Source organism: Vombatus ursinus, unplaced genomic scaffold (assembly GCF_900497805.2).
Source record: "Vombatus ursinus unplaced genomic scaffold, bare-nosed wombat genome assembly UNPS02004691.1, whole genome shotgun sequence".
In the NCBI taxonomy this organism is placed as follows: Eukaryota; Metazoa; Chordata; class Mammalia; order Diprotodontia; family Vombatidae; genus Vombatus; species Vombatus ursinus.
Window position 1 is genome coordinate 3159088 of NW_020944469.1, and position 15330 is coordinate 3174417.

A 15330-nucleotide genomic window follows, 5' to 3' on the forward strand; every position below is an offset into this window, starting at 1 on the left:
GCAATAATTAGGTATATATATATATATATATATACCTAATTATTGCAGACTCAAGGTAGCAGTGATCTACAGGAGGTTATTGACTTGTAGAATTACCTTGAAATACATGACTATTCCTTAGGAGAACAGAACTTTCATTTCAACACCATTTATTTGTATGATCAGAAACACTGAAAAGAAATGTCTACTTTTGATTTACCTTTTCAGGAGCTGGATAAATGAAGCTCTCTCTTGGTAAGAAAAAAATAACTTTCATTCTTGCGCTTACTGCTTCTACCATCTTTGATATCCATCTTTATGACATGAATTAGCCAAAAACAATATACAAGAATGTAAAGAAAGTCTGCAGTATTAGGGTTCAGGTTGTATAATACTGTTATAATAACAAATTGTTAAAAGATTTTGTCTTCCTTATTATTCTTAGCTGATATTGTGGGAAAATACTGTATCTTTTCTGCTTGCTACCACTAGGTGGTTATAAAAAGGATATAATTTTTCTATATAGCCCAGCCACCTACGTGACATGACAGCCTTTACAGCCTTTTTCTTTAGAGAGAGAAAAAGCAAAATGGTGTATGTTCTTCCAATAAGATATTACAGAGCATATAAAATGGTGGCCTGATTTGGAGTTTAGGTGATAGCGAAGGGAAGAAGGTGGTTAAGCTTTTCCTCTGTCTCAGTTTATTTTTGAACCTGCAGGGCTTGACTTATTGATGGCCAGATATCCCAATAAATGCTTTAGTGACTCTGATTTGAGTGAGTCAAAGATAAAGAGGCTTCATCTCCCTGAATTAATGCATCTCTATACTCAGTATTTGTGAGAGAGTAAAAACCAGTATAGCAGACCTCTGGGCGATGTTTCACGCTCTTGGTTCATTGTTAGGGCTTTTGTCTCCCAATGAATATATCATATTCATGTCAGCAAAGGTGACATACATTTTCTATTGACCCCAACATGGATGAATAAAGGTATTCTATATACATGTGTATGTGATTATAAGTATAGGTATACATATACTCCTGTGTGTATTCAGATGTGTATGCATGTATGTATATACATACACTAGTACTCCTGCCTGATAAATTTCAGCAGAATTGGTCATACATAGAAATGAGTTACTATTCATTAAGTACTTTAAATCTAGGCGTGTAGAGTCTTGTTCTGCGTCAAACTGGGACAATGCTTGGTCTTAAGCAGGTAGCCTTAGTTGAGACGCTTTTCTTGTAATAAGAGAGGGTTGCCGTGACACTTCTCCTTCTCTCATCCCCTCCGACAGGGAGGGATGGTACATATGCAATGTGTGTATACATATATGTATATTTAAATATACATACATATATGTGTATATATGTTTATTGTATGTATGTCTATAACATCTTAAAAGTCCCTGATGAACAGGGATTCACTTTTATGTATGATGAGTTACGTATAAATTTCTCAGACAAGGGAACTAGTCACACATAATCTGTTCTAAGATTATATGGTAAACTTAAAAAAGGCTTAATTTTCAAACTTGGGAAAAACAGTAACATCTAAATCAACTTGTAGTGCTATATGTTTATATTTTATATTTATATGTTTATTTATATTTATATGTTTATATTTTACATCTATATAAAATTTAAAAAATTCCAGACTGGCATTTTCCGACCACCCCAGCATGAATCTGGGCTATCACAAAGTCAGGGTATACTTGGGGAATGAAGATTCATTAAAACTAATCTAAGTAAATATAACAAAGGTGTATCTAATATGGATATTGGCTGGAGGGTAGGTAAAGGTAAGAGGAAGAGGAGGAAAATAATTTAAGTTGCAGTGTTTGAGAAAACCTATATGAAAATTCAGATTTGTACAATAATCAAGTCATAAGTATCCTGGTGCCTTAAGGGATTGCTTATGAGTTTCTAGGGACATAATTTTTAGAACCTTCTGCAAGTCAAAGATAGAACAGAAATGAAGATGATCTCTGAAATTATACTTTTACTCATTGAGAAAATGTGATTTGATTTACAAAAAAAAAATTTTACATTTTTAAAGGAAAATGCCTATTCTGTAAGGTGAAATGCATCTATAATAATAAATGAAATATATATGAAATAGATATTATCCATGGTTTGAAATATCCTTATAAACATCTCTCTTCATTAGCATAAGTAATTGAGAGTTGTTTATATTCTGGAAGATCTATTTAAGATGGCGTTCCAGATAAATAATAGGAGAAAAGAGCATTCTCTTGTGTTTCTATTTTGGTATAGTCTCTTGATATTTTAAATTTACTACTCATCCAGAATCACAAGAGGGACAAATATAACTACTGAAATTAAGTTTTTGTTTTTGCAACCCCCTTCCTAAAAAATCCAAACTAAATTCTTGACCAGTTTCTGATGGTTGTCTATGGAGAGAAAATCACACAACAGCAGTCAGGATTATATTTTATATATGTGTGTGTGTGTGTATGTATATATATATATATACACATACACACACACATATACACACACATATATACATATACATATATATATACATACATACATATATATATATATATATATACACATACATATATATTTTTTTTTCTGTTATCCCTTGCTCTTGACTATATGACCTGCCTGCCTTCTTTTCTGATGATACAAATATGTAGTGATGTCTTTTGACATAATTTCTCATGTACACATCATCATTGGAAATATTCTACAGCCTACCTTAGCCCATCAATTGTCTTCCCATTTGGATTCCATTTGAGTTGCCTGAAATTTTTATTCTTCTGAAATTGTGATACTAAAAATTGGTAGCAGCAAGCAGTTTAAGATCATTGAAAGCACTGTGAAGTTTCCCAAATGTGATCCATCCAGACTGATCTCTGCCTTTAAACTTCTGGGCTTAGTTTATTGCCCATTTGGATTTCCTGTTCAGGATATGTTCTGGTAACTCAATAGACTGTCTGTCCAACTACATGTCATAATCTGAGTAATTTGATTCTTCATCCACTTTATTTTTTCAAAAATTTTTTGAATTTTTACTTTTTATATTTTTTAATGAGATTATGAATCTCATTGAGGAGATCTTAAAGCATACTGGAACTTGATGAAAAAAGAACATTGTCACCTAGAAGTCATAGAACCTAGAGAACCCTGTCATTATGGTTTTTCAGGTAATCCATCTTCTATTAGAACTGGTATGTGACAATGCTTCATGACACTGATGAACACCTTTGGTGATGGTATGTTTCCTTGTTTTATGCCTTACTTGATGTTGATACTCAGCAGATGATTCAACAAAGTTCTCTCTATGGTGACCATATATCACTGATTCTTCTATGATCTTAATGTGTTCATGGGAGACTCCTTGTTTGAGGAGAGTCTTTAAATATTTCTTACAATCAAACAATAAGCACAGAAGGATCTAATATCCTCTCAATATATCATTCAGTTATATGACAAGATGGTGTCTGCTAAAAAATCTGTAAAAGCATTTGTCTCCTTTCTATTAGCTTATAGGAACATTGTTAAGTTTTTCATAGAATTTCTCTCCTTCATCCTCTATAAAAGATGTTGGTATATAAACTGCATTGAATCCACACTCTCTTATTTATTATTTGTGATCTGTTGTGAAGGTATAATTAACAAGACTTGGGAAATGATAAGAATGGGGGGGAGTGAGAGAAAGTGAAGGATGACTTCAAGTTGAAAAATGTGTTCTAGAATTTTGCAAGGCATCAGCGTTCAATTTTAGTAAACATTTTATTCAGCACCTACTATGTGCTAAAACACTGTGCTGGTCACTGGGGATAGATTAAAAAAAAAAAACTAAACAATCCCTGCCCTAAAAAATTGTGGCTAAGTGAGTGGAGGGAAAAGGGGCCAGATTTTGTAGAAGTATAGTCAATAAGACCTGCAGCTCATTATAGTGAGGGAGTAAGAGAAAGACAAGAGTTAGGGATGACTCCAGAGTTTCTAACTTGGGAAACTGAGAAGATGGTGATTCTCCTAACAGAAAGAGGAAAGTTAAGGTTGGGATTAGAGGGGAAAGATAAGCAGTTCTGTTTTGGACATGTTGAGATGTCAAGAAAACATTTAGTAGGGAATAGCAAACAAGCAGGTGATGGTGTGCTAGATACGTAGATTTGAAAGTCATCTGCATAGAGATGATACTTGAACTCATGAAAGCAGATGAAGTTACAGAGGGTGAACATTTAGAGAGGAAAAAGCTTTAATAAAAAGAAAATGGTATACATTCCAAAATATAAACTAGTAAATTCAGAAACCCTTCATGTGATCCAGCCATTGTCTCAAACTATTATACTATATTTTCCTTCCACTTCACTGTCAAACTCCTAGAAAGAATCATCTGCACCAGCTTATTAGCTAAATTTAAAAATGTCAGTAGATTCACAATTTCCAGTCATCCCATTCACTCTTCTAATCCTACCAGTAATATTCCTACTGCTACCTATAATCCCTAAACTAAGACAATGGACCTTCAAGTATGCACCTATAGCCAAATAAATTCATCCTTCTACCATGGGAGCAAAGAGGCTCATAAAGTTAAAAAAAAAAGGAATAGAAAGGAATTGAGAATAGGGAAAAGGAATGCTCATTAATCTTCCTTAAGGTCTGCTACCTGGTGTCATTTTTTATGTTGGTCCTAGAGTCATAGATGTGAGCCCTATTTCAGTCCTGTGGCTGAGTACAGAGGGGAAGGAAAGAGAGATGCAACCTCAACAATAACTTTATAAAATTCGATTCTCTTTTTGCAACTTTCTTTATGCTATAAGAAGTAATTTTATAAGATCACTTTTGAGAAATGGCAGGGATGTAGCTTTTTTGTGAAACCATAAACACTTTGGCTAGCAAGACTGACCAGAATACTCAGTTGCCTTCATAATTTCTTTCAAAGCAATCTTCCCATCAGTGTTTCCATACTAGATTATTTGCTAGGATTACTGCCTGACCTGGGGGCATCTTATGGTATATTATGTGAATCATATTACTAAGATACGATTCCTCAAAAAGAATTCTATTGTTGCTTTTCTCCTCCCTATAGTTTCCCTTGGTTGGTTCTTGTTTTTAATCAGTGACAAGATGATGGTTCCTATTTTTAACCAAAGGATCTAGTGAGTCATCATATTAACTATTATTTGGCAGAAGTTCTTCCATTGTAAGTCTAAGTGTTTTCACATTCTCTCTGAAGGCATAGTGCAAGGATTAATAAAGACATAAAAAATAACAGCCAATCCCAGTGGCCATGGACAACTAGAAAATTCTGCCATAGAGATAGATGTTAAGGTTGAACTCATGACCCCATGCTTCTTAATGTAGCCTAAGGTCACGTTAACCATTTTGCTTGCCATATCACATTGCCAACTCATATTGAGCTTGCAATTGTATTGAAGGCAAATTATAAGTCAGATGAGCAAATGTTAAATCAGCCATGAGTTCTGATTGTGTGTGTGATTGACATACAAGAGCATACGCCTGTAGGGGAGAGTTCAAACAAAGGCATAAATATTCATATTAAATAGGATGTATATACATACACACACACAGAATCAGTCAAAAAACATTTATTGAGAATCTACTGTGTGATTGGCATTGTGCCAAGTGCTGGATATATATTGTGATACTTTTGCTTATTACATTCTTGAATTTTTGGAGGAGCCTCATTATGTAAGCCCCACCCCCACACTAGAGATATGTCTACATACAAGATTCAAAACCATGTGAGCAGGGGGAGGGGTCTACACATAGACAGTGAGTGATACTAGACAGAGTATAGGCAATCCTCCCTTTTCACCACTCTCCCAAAACAATTAAGATGTCCAAGATTCTCAAGGTGAAGATTTAGAAGCAGAGGGGCCAGAGGTAACACCTTGTTTCCTCAGCAATTAAAACACCAGAGAGTCAAAAGTGGAGATGGGATAATGAGGAACCAGAGATAATGCTCCACAAGTAGGGTTCCCGAAAGTATAAAAATCACAAAGATTAGGCTATTATATGTGCTGCTTTTCCCCAATAGACCCTTCTATTTTGTGTTGATATTAGGCAACACGAAGTCCAGAACCCACAAACCCCCTGGGAAAATTTTTAAAAATCCCCCAAATATGCAAATAGGGGCCAAAGAAAGCCGCATGGCCCCCCAATTAAAGACTAGCTGGCTATGGAGGATGTATCTTTGAAGTGTTCCGATTAGAGTAAACAAAGGACACAAAAATGTGCATTGTTGCTATTTCCATCCCGAAGGGGGAACACAGTGTTTTCCTGAGGTGCGGATTTTTTGAGGTGCAAATGTCCGATCATCCAACTGGAGTTGACAGGTACTGAGTAAAATGCCTGCTGATTGCAGTGCTGTAAAGCCATTGTTGTAAAGACAATGACATATATTATTTTTAGTTAGGTGTTGCTTTGTAGCCATTATTGTACCCCCTCCTCTCCTACAAAAGAAGAATGCAAAACAATTATCCATTCCTTCTTTGAACTTATATTAGTTTAAATACACACAGTTTAACACTTCAGTGTTCTCTAATAGTTTCATGTTCATTCCCTTTATCTACTTGATTGTAAGCTAATTGAGGGGAGAGACTATTATATTTTATACTTTTCATCTGCCACAGCAACCAGCACAATCCTTAGCACAAATAGGTGCTCAGAATACTTACTAATTGGTTAGTTTTGATGGATGTATAGATGGGTGGGAGGATGGATTTGTATTGAGGGTCAAAGAATAGATTAGATAAGTATGATAAGTTCTAATTTTGAAGATTTTGAAATTCAAGACAAATAATTTAGATTGGATGTAGTAGTGTTTAATAAGTGAATAATCTACTTACATGTGGTAGTTTCAACCAAAGCATATGAAAAGCAGTTTGTATTTCGAGTAGGGTACTAATGTTTAATTAATACAAGTACATATCACCTGGCCACAGTATGTGTTTTTTCTCAGTCCATTTAATTAACTCTTTTATTTATGTGAGCACCACATAAATCTAAAAATCACATATTTAAAATTGGAAGTTTTCCACCCATATATTAAAGCTTTCTTAGTTGTACAATTGGTTCTGAAGTTAGCAATTTGTAGAAGCAAGTCATAAATATAAAGGTTTATTGGGACTGAGATTGCAGGGTTGCCAACTTTGTTCATGTGTTAACAAAGAGTAGGGGGATGATTGAGGGTACAAAGACCTCTCTAAACCCTTTTATCCTGGTGGATAAAAGCATATATGTCCAAAAATAGAACTCCATTTTAGAGATAAAGAAACTGAGACACAAGGTAAGTGACTTGCCAGAGGTGCCACAGCTAGTTAGTAAAAGTGATTATAACTCAATTCTTATTCCCATCCTCAAGCTATGGCAGGTCGCTTCTCTCTAAACTAACTATGTGATAAAATGTGATACCATTATGAAGTTGAGATGCTTGAAGTGTTCTTTTACTTCACACCTCATCCAGACTGAAATCTGTGAACTTATACTTCACAATATGTGAGGGGGTGAATCTAAGAAGGCATGTGATGGTGGGAGTTGTCCCATTTGGGAATTGTCTGAGTCAGAAAATCTCAACCTCTGCAGTAATTTATTGGAAATATTTTCAGATTTGGTAGCTTAAATGTGGTTTGTTCTCTTTCAATTTTGTTCCTGATAATTATGATGGGGTTAGTGAATAGAGCCTCATGATGACTATGTGGAGGAGTCTTAACAACTAAAAACTAAACTTGCACTGACTTCCATTTTTCTCCGATGAAAACATTTGGGATCATAGCAGAATTGTAATGCCTCTTTCATGCTACCTCTCAGGGGTAAAAAAAATAAAAGGCACTATAAAAGATTCAAAAAATTAAAGTTAAATCAATTTATTCTCCATAATGAAATTATCATTAAAATTATATGAACCTCTTTATAATATTGCTGAGTAGTTTTCTTAATGGTGACAAGAAGCAATAGGCATAGGGGAAGTATCAACTGCTGTCCAGAAAGCTAATCATATTTTTTGTCTTTTAACATCTTTGCAAATTTGGTGGATGTGAGGTGAAATCTCAGAATAGTTGCAGTTTGAGATGTCCAAGAGGCAGTTGGAGATGCATAACTGTAGCTCAGAAAGAGTCTAGGGCTGGATATATATTTGAAGATCATCTGTAAAGAGATGATAATTAACTCATAGGAGCTTATGAGATCACCACTGGGACAGAATAGAGCAAAAAGAGGAATCTTAGGTCAGAGCTTTGAAGAGAGAACACCCACTGGTAGAGGAAATAGGAGGAGAGAGGGAAGAGTATCCAGGAAAAGAGGGTGCTTGACAATGTTATAATGCTGTAGAGGTCGATGAATATAAAGATTGAAAAAAGGCCAGTGGATTTGGCAAATTAAAAGATCATTGATTCAGAAGAGACTGAGTGGAGGAGTGACGCACCAAGTGTAGATGGCTTTTTCAAAAAGTTTGGGAGGAGAGACATAGGATGATAGCTACTGGGGATGGGAGCTTCAAGTTCAGGGGTTTTTAAGAACTGAAGAGACATGGGCATGTTTATAAGCAGCTAAGGGGAAGGATCCTGCAGACAGGGAAATTGAAGATGAGAGAGAGTGAGGATGATAGTGGGGCAGATTTCTGGAGATGTCAGGATCAGAGACCTAGAGAAGTAATTAGGCCCTTCTCTACATCTGCTTTAGAAGATGTAGAAGAACAATGAATGAATTTGCATCATCAGTTTTTCCCTCTCTAGCTCCCAATTTAATAACAATGTGAATTGTTGTTGAAAAGATGGTTTCTATTATAGGAGCATTGCTTATGAAAGGAGAGAAGCTAGACCTTCTAATTATCAAATTGAAATAGTATCTAGTACTAGTATTATGTATTTAAGTATATGTTCTGAGCAAGAAAGATTAAAAACATCATTTTATAAAATCTGTATATTCTGCTTTTAAAACCCCTTAATGATGTCATTGTTGTTCTATAATTTCTGAAAGTTAATTTGCCTTTTGGGTTTATAAACTTGGTTTTTACTGATATTTAAATGAAAGTGTCCAAGAAACATTACAATTAATCTATGAGTTGGGTTAGAGGTTTTTTAAAAGTGAGCAATGTTTATGACCTTTGAGAAAAAAATTAATAGAATTGAACTACAAATCGCTAAAGCAATTTCATCCTTTTTTCTGCTCACATGGCTCAGAAAATATTTGCATTTCAGCTTTCAGGGTGACAGTTTGTTGAAAAAAAATCCATGTATATAGTAAGACAAAATTATAGTTGAAGAAATGTATGGATTTTGCTCAACAGTGTGGCAAATACAGGGGCCGTGGATAACAAAACATGAAAATTATCTCTACAATTTTGGCTTTACACTTTCTGTCATTAACCTACATAATTACACTCTAGAGGGCTATCTTTTTGTAGTCTTTTGCTATTTAATCAATTTAAATGCTTTTATTTACATATTAGGACCCTTTCATTTGATATGACAAACCAATTCATTGATCCTCATAAAGAAGGGCAGAAAGCCTTTGCCTTCAAGAAATTAACATTCTAATGGGGGAAACAACATATAAATAAGTACATAAAACATATATATGTACATATACATAAATATGTGTATACATATGTATATGAACATACACATAAATATTCAGAAAAAGAGAAAAGGGGAGAGGGGAGGGGGGGTTCTTATTTTAAAAATATCTTTAGATACTTTAGAGAATGGATCTTTACACCTGTGTCCAATTCTAACAAACATTGTACTGCCATTAATAAATTCCTTATTTGTAAAATGCTTGGACTCTTAAAAAATGTCCTAGTTCCAAATATTTTTTTCAGAAATAGGTTCATAGATTTAGAGCTCTAAGGGATTTTATAGACTATCCCAATACCCTCATTTTACAGATGAGAAACTGAGGCCCAGAAAGATGTGGTGATTTGCCTAAGTCACACCAGCAGAGCCAGGATTCAAATTTACGTTCTCTGACTTTAAATCTAGCAAAGAACAACACAGTCTTGACCATGTACAGATCTTTCTGTCATCCTTAACAGCCCAAATAACCATTTTCACAAGCCTCATTTAAATTCCATATCATTTGGCTATATAGTCAGAACAATAGTGAACCAGGGCCCAGGGTTAAAAGTGCCCCAACCCCAGGTTATGTCTTTAATATAGAAGGAAGCTTTTGGTCACCGGTGGCAAACTGGTGGTTGAAATTTTCAAGCTCAGTGCTTAACTGTACATTTTATTTACTTTTGTAGACTTATTTGGCACAGGCTGCTTAATAGAGTCTTTGAAGATTCATGTAATCACTGTAATTGTACCTAATTACTTAATTGTATAATTATATTTAATTGCATCCATGGCGTTCATACACATAACACAAATTTAATTACATACCCCCCCTGTGAAATTCCATGAGATCATCTTGCACATCTGCAGTGAGCATTTTGAAAACTTAGGTAGCTGGTGTTTGTGTTTCCTTTTTTTCTCTTGTTTTGATAATTTTGACAGTCTAAAAATTTTTGCCTTTCATTTTTACTTTCCATAAAATGGGGGTCATACATTTTCTAGTTATTTTACAGATGTTAGAAAGATAAATAAGATTAGCTTTTATGAAACCCATTTGAGTTCTTTGTAGTAAGGCTATTATAAATTCTACACATTATTTCAAGTTATTAGAAATAGCCACTAATAATAAGAGTAAAAATTATTTGTCATTGACAATGAACATCATCGGTCAATTCTTTGTATAATGTTTTTATAATGCACCTTTTTTTCGTTTATCATACTATGCAAATAACACTTCAAACACCAGGACATTATCAATAGGTATAAATCATTGGCTCAGGCAACAGATACTTATTGAATGCCTACTATGTGTAGTACAACAATGGTAAGGTATCATATGTCCAGTAAGTTCTAAGTTCTCAGAATCTGCCATATGGCAGCTTCTAGCAAGCTAGAAAGGTTTCACATATAGACCCTATGACAGTGTTGTACCAGAGACCAGCCTAAATTCAGATAGGCTTATTTCCAGGGCTGCCATCAAATGATGACTTTTTAGTCATAGCAACTCTTGAAGATCAAGTCATAGAATGTGATCTGTCATAATCTGTTTTGGTAGCGAGTACCTACAAAATGATGGAGCCTTGAAAAACTAATACTATTCAGCCATTATAATTTTCACAGTTCTTTCATGCATGTATGTAATTTGATCATCAGAACAATTCTACGAGTTACTCAGGGCAGGTTCCATTTTGTAAATGACCAAAAAGGGCCAGAGAAGTTGAGTGACTTTCCCAAGGTCTCACAACTAATAAAAGGCAGAGGCAGAACTAGGAGCCAGAACTGTTGACTCCTAGTCTCATATTCTCTCCACTATACCACTCTGAGATACCACAAATGATCATGTAATATGTTGTATTATCTACACGTCCTTTTCATAGAATGCTGCTATCTCATACTGGATTCCCTTCTAGAACATTCCTGATAGGTAGTCATTCAGTCTCTGCTTTCCAGTGATAGAAGGTCACTGTCAAACAAAACAGACTTTTCTATTATGGGATGGCTCTAATTATTAGAACATTCTTCCTTATAGGTACCCATTATGTGCCCTAACTCTACCTTCTTAAACAATGCCAAGCAATTATATCTACTCCTGACAACATAAGAAAATCTTTCAAGCATTTAAAAGCAATTGTTACATCCATTCCCTGGCCACCCCTTCCTCCTTACCAAATATTTTCTTCTCTAGGCTCAATGCCTTCCATTTCTTTAGCTGTTTCTCACATATAAAAGGTTTTCAAATCTATCACCATCCTGGTTCACTCTCCTCTCAGCCCACTCCAACTGGTTGATAGGCCTTCTAAAATGTAGCATCTAGGACTAAAGATGACAGGTGTGGTCTGACCACAGCAGGACTGTTCGTTCTGTGGGTGTGTGTGTGTGTGTATACACACACAACCTAAGGTTATATTGGCATTTTTGGCAACCATATGACAATCCTATTTTCTGTAGTAAGATTGCTACATATAGTCAGTCACATGTTAACGTGGTATTGGGGCCAATATTGTTAAGTCTTAATTAAGTTTCTGCTTTCTTGGTTTGCATTTAATTTTTCTTATAAATATACTAAAGCTTTTATCTTAACTTTTGTGTTATTAACTTTTGTGTTATTGAGATTTAGCATTTTACCTAGAACATTTTATTTTACAAAATCAAGCATTAGTAAAGAATCACTATATTGGACTCCCACCTGAATGATTAATATTCATGAAATACTTTGAGAGACTTGAATGAAAGCATTTATTATTATTATTTCATGAACTGGATGAATACTACCATCCAAACATAAATTAAATTATTAATCGAATTGAAAAGAGAGCAAGGAAGACCACCAAAACTAAATTATAAATCTACTGGAATTCAGACGTTATCCTGAAAATGTAGTTGTGTCTATATACCAATGGATTTTAACTGTTTTCACAAGTTCATTATGACTATTCAAGTCTAAAATCAAACATTTAAGATTTAAACATTTATTTAAGATTTAAAATCCCTGTTGTTAGCTTATAGCCTCTAAGTAAAACTGGTTTTCTGTAACAAGAACCTTTTTTTCTTCAAGTTTTTTTATGTAATGCCACACCATACTTAAGAATCTAACCTGTTTTTAAATATTTTTCTTCATTTCTAGTTAATCTTACAGACGCAACAATGTCTGAAAGCTTAGAACACAGGTTCAGCAATCTCTCCTGGGATCAAGTTAAAATACTAGATCAAGTGTTAAGTGAAGTGATACCAATTCATGGAAGAGGAAATTTTCCAACACTGGAAGTGAAAACAAAGGATATCATCCTTGTGGTACAAGATGAGCTCCAAAAAAGAGAGATCATTATTAAAGATATCCGTCTGAATGGTTCAACAGCTAGCCACATCCTTGCAAACAAGAATGGAACCACTTACAAGGATCTTGACATCATTTTTGGTATTGGGTATCTAGGTGAGCAAGAATTTCAGGTTGTTAAGGAGGGTGTTCTGAATTGTCTGCAAGACTTCTTACCAAAAGGTGTCAACAAAGAGAAGATCACGACACATACCATGAAAGATGCTTATGTTCAGAAGATGGTGAAGGTTTCCACCGAACATGACCGCTGGAGTCTCATTTCTCTGTCAAACAACACGGGAAAGAACGTGGAATTCAAATTTGTCAATTCGCTTAGACGTCAGTTCGAATTCAGTGTTGATTCCTTTCAGATAATCCTAAACAACCTTCTCGATGTCTACAGAGATGCCAATTTTGTGTTGAGCGAAGACTCCTCCCCTGTTATTGTGGCAGAGAGTGTGTTTGGAGACTTCGGAGAAGCAATGAATCATCTGCAGCACAAGCTGATTTCCACCAGAAACCCTGAAGAAATTAGAGGTGGAGGCCTTCTCAAGTACAGCAACCTACTGGTCCGTGATTTCAAGCCAGCAAGTGAGACGGAAATCAAAAATCTGGAACGTTACATGTGTTCCAGATTCTTCATTGATTTTCCTGATGTAATAGATCAACAAAAGAAGATCGAGTCCTACCTGGAAAACCATTTCGTAGGTGAAGAGAGGAGCAAATATGACTACCTGATGACCCTGCGTGGTATTGTCAACGAAAGCACCGTCTGCCTCATGGGGCACGAAAGAAGACAGACCCTGAATATGATCACCATTCTGGCTCTAAAAGTGCTCGGAGAACAAAACATCATCCCCAACACAGCCAATGTAACCTGCTATTACCAGCCTGCTCCATATGTTACCGACAGAAATTTCAACAGCTACTATGTGGCTCATGGACATCCATTCATCTATGAGTCATACCCACTGCACATTCATATGCAGGGTGGTTTGGTTTAAGTAAAACAAAAGCAGAGAACCAGCTGAAATAAAGACCTTCTGAAAGCAAGTTTTCAAATCCCATTGATTTTAGGATCTATTTTTTTTTCAGGTTACCAGTTATTTCCCCTCAGTCACAGTTTATACCATCTACCATTCATAAAGGCAGACCGTGAAAAAAAAAAAACCCAAATTACAAAACAAAAAACTAACTGTGACTTTACCATTTACAGTGACTTTTGAGTGTTCCTAAGAAATGCATTAGAGGTGTTTTCATCTTTGACAGAGAAGAAGAAAAGACTAGTTTCCAAATACAGATGCATAGTGATGCCAAGTACCACAAAGTTTTATAATTGAACACGACCAGAACTGTTTTTATCACTTAAACCTTGCAGTTGCCACATCAAGAAAATATTCAAGCATTCGACAAGTAGAGATGCCTAATTTCAGAGGTCCCAGATTCAGAAAATATTAAGATGATGGATACATGGATCTTCTTTTAATCAAATATAATAGGGTCAAATGTAAAAATCTTACCTTACATAGTTCAAAAATACTTTTGAGAAAGTAGGCTGTTAATCATTATCTCACAAATGAGACTTCTCTTTATTGTAGAGTTGATAAAATTCTTTTGTCAGTCTATGTGGATGAAAAGATGAAAAACCATCTAATGTACAATAGATATACTGATTACCTGTACGGGTCATTTTGGTTTCCTCACTGAATGATAAATGATAAATTCCACATGCAGAAGTGTTCTATAAACAATTGGCCAACTAAAATATAAGCTAAATGGCAAACAGGGAAAAAAACCAGGCAGGTTTTTGGCATTTTGAAAATTTTTCATAGTGGCATTTACAATTTCATTCTAGATTTGTCCTCTATTTTAAGATGTCTGTGTACATAGGATAGGAGTAGATGATCCCACAAAGAGGAAATGAAGCATTTAGAGTTTCTTTTTGTCTTTACCAAAGATCAGTTTCCCACATGCCACTTGAGTACCAACCTGTGTCAGTTTTCCCCTGAACGCCGTAATGTATTCTGCAAGTGGACCTGCTCCATACTGAATTTTCTAACATTTACTTAGTAGATCAAATATGTTGTTTGCAAATCTGCCTATGAGATAAAACATTTTTGGTTTTTTTTCCCCTCTTCACATACTTACTCACCTGTGAACAGTATTCTAGAGGATGATGTGGAGAAGGTGAAGGTAACCTCCAAGGTGAACCGTATGTAACACTGCTGGAAGACTTCCAGCACTTTTTCTGGTTTCTGATTTGCATTCTTGTTCTCCATTTTACACTGTGTTACATAGTTAAGCTTGTTCCCCTACCATATTATGCTGCTTTCTTTTAAGAATCATATATTAATTTTAAACTATTAAGTATTTCAACAAGGTTTTGTTTTCTCTATAGTAGTACCTGCCACAGAAGTACACAAATCTGCTATTTTCAACTAAACAATATCTCTGAGATCTGACATTTTTCACACCACCGCA

General features: G+C 35.1%; 1 protein-coding gene across 1 annotated transcript; it reads left to right on the forward strand.

The window, feature by feature from the left end:
• The first annotated feature begins 12680 nt into the window (after positions 1-12680).
• TENT5D (terminal nucleotidyltransferase 5D) lies at positions 12681-13853 on the forward strand. The gene has a single exon (XM_027839359.1). The coding sequence runs from the start codon at positions 12681-12683 to the stop codon at positions 13851-13853; it is 1173 nt and encodes a 390-aa protein (XP_027695160.1).
• Positions 13854-15330: the final 1477 nt, after the last annotated feature.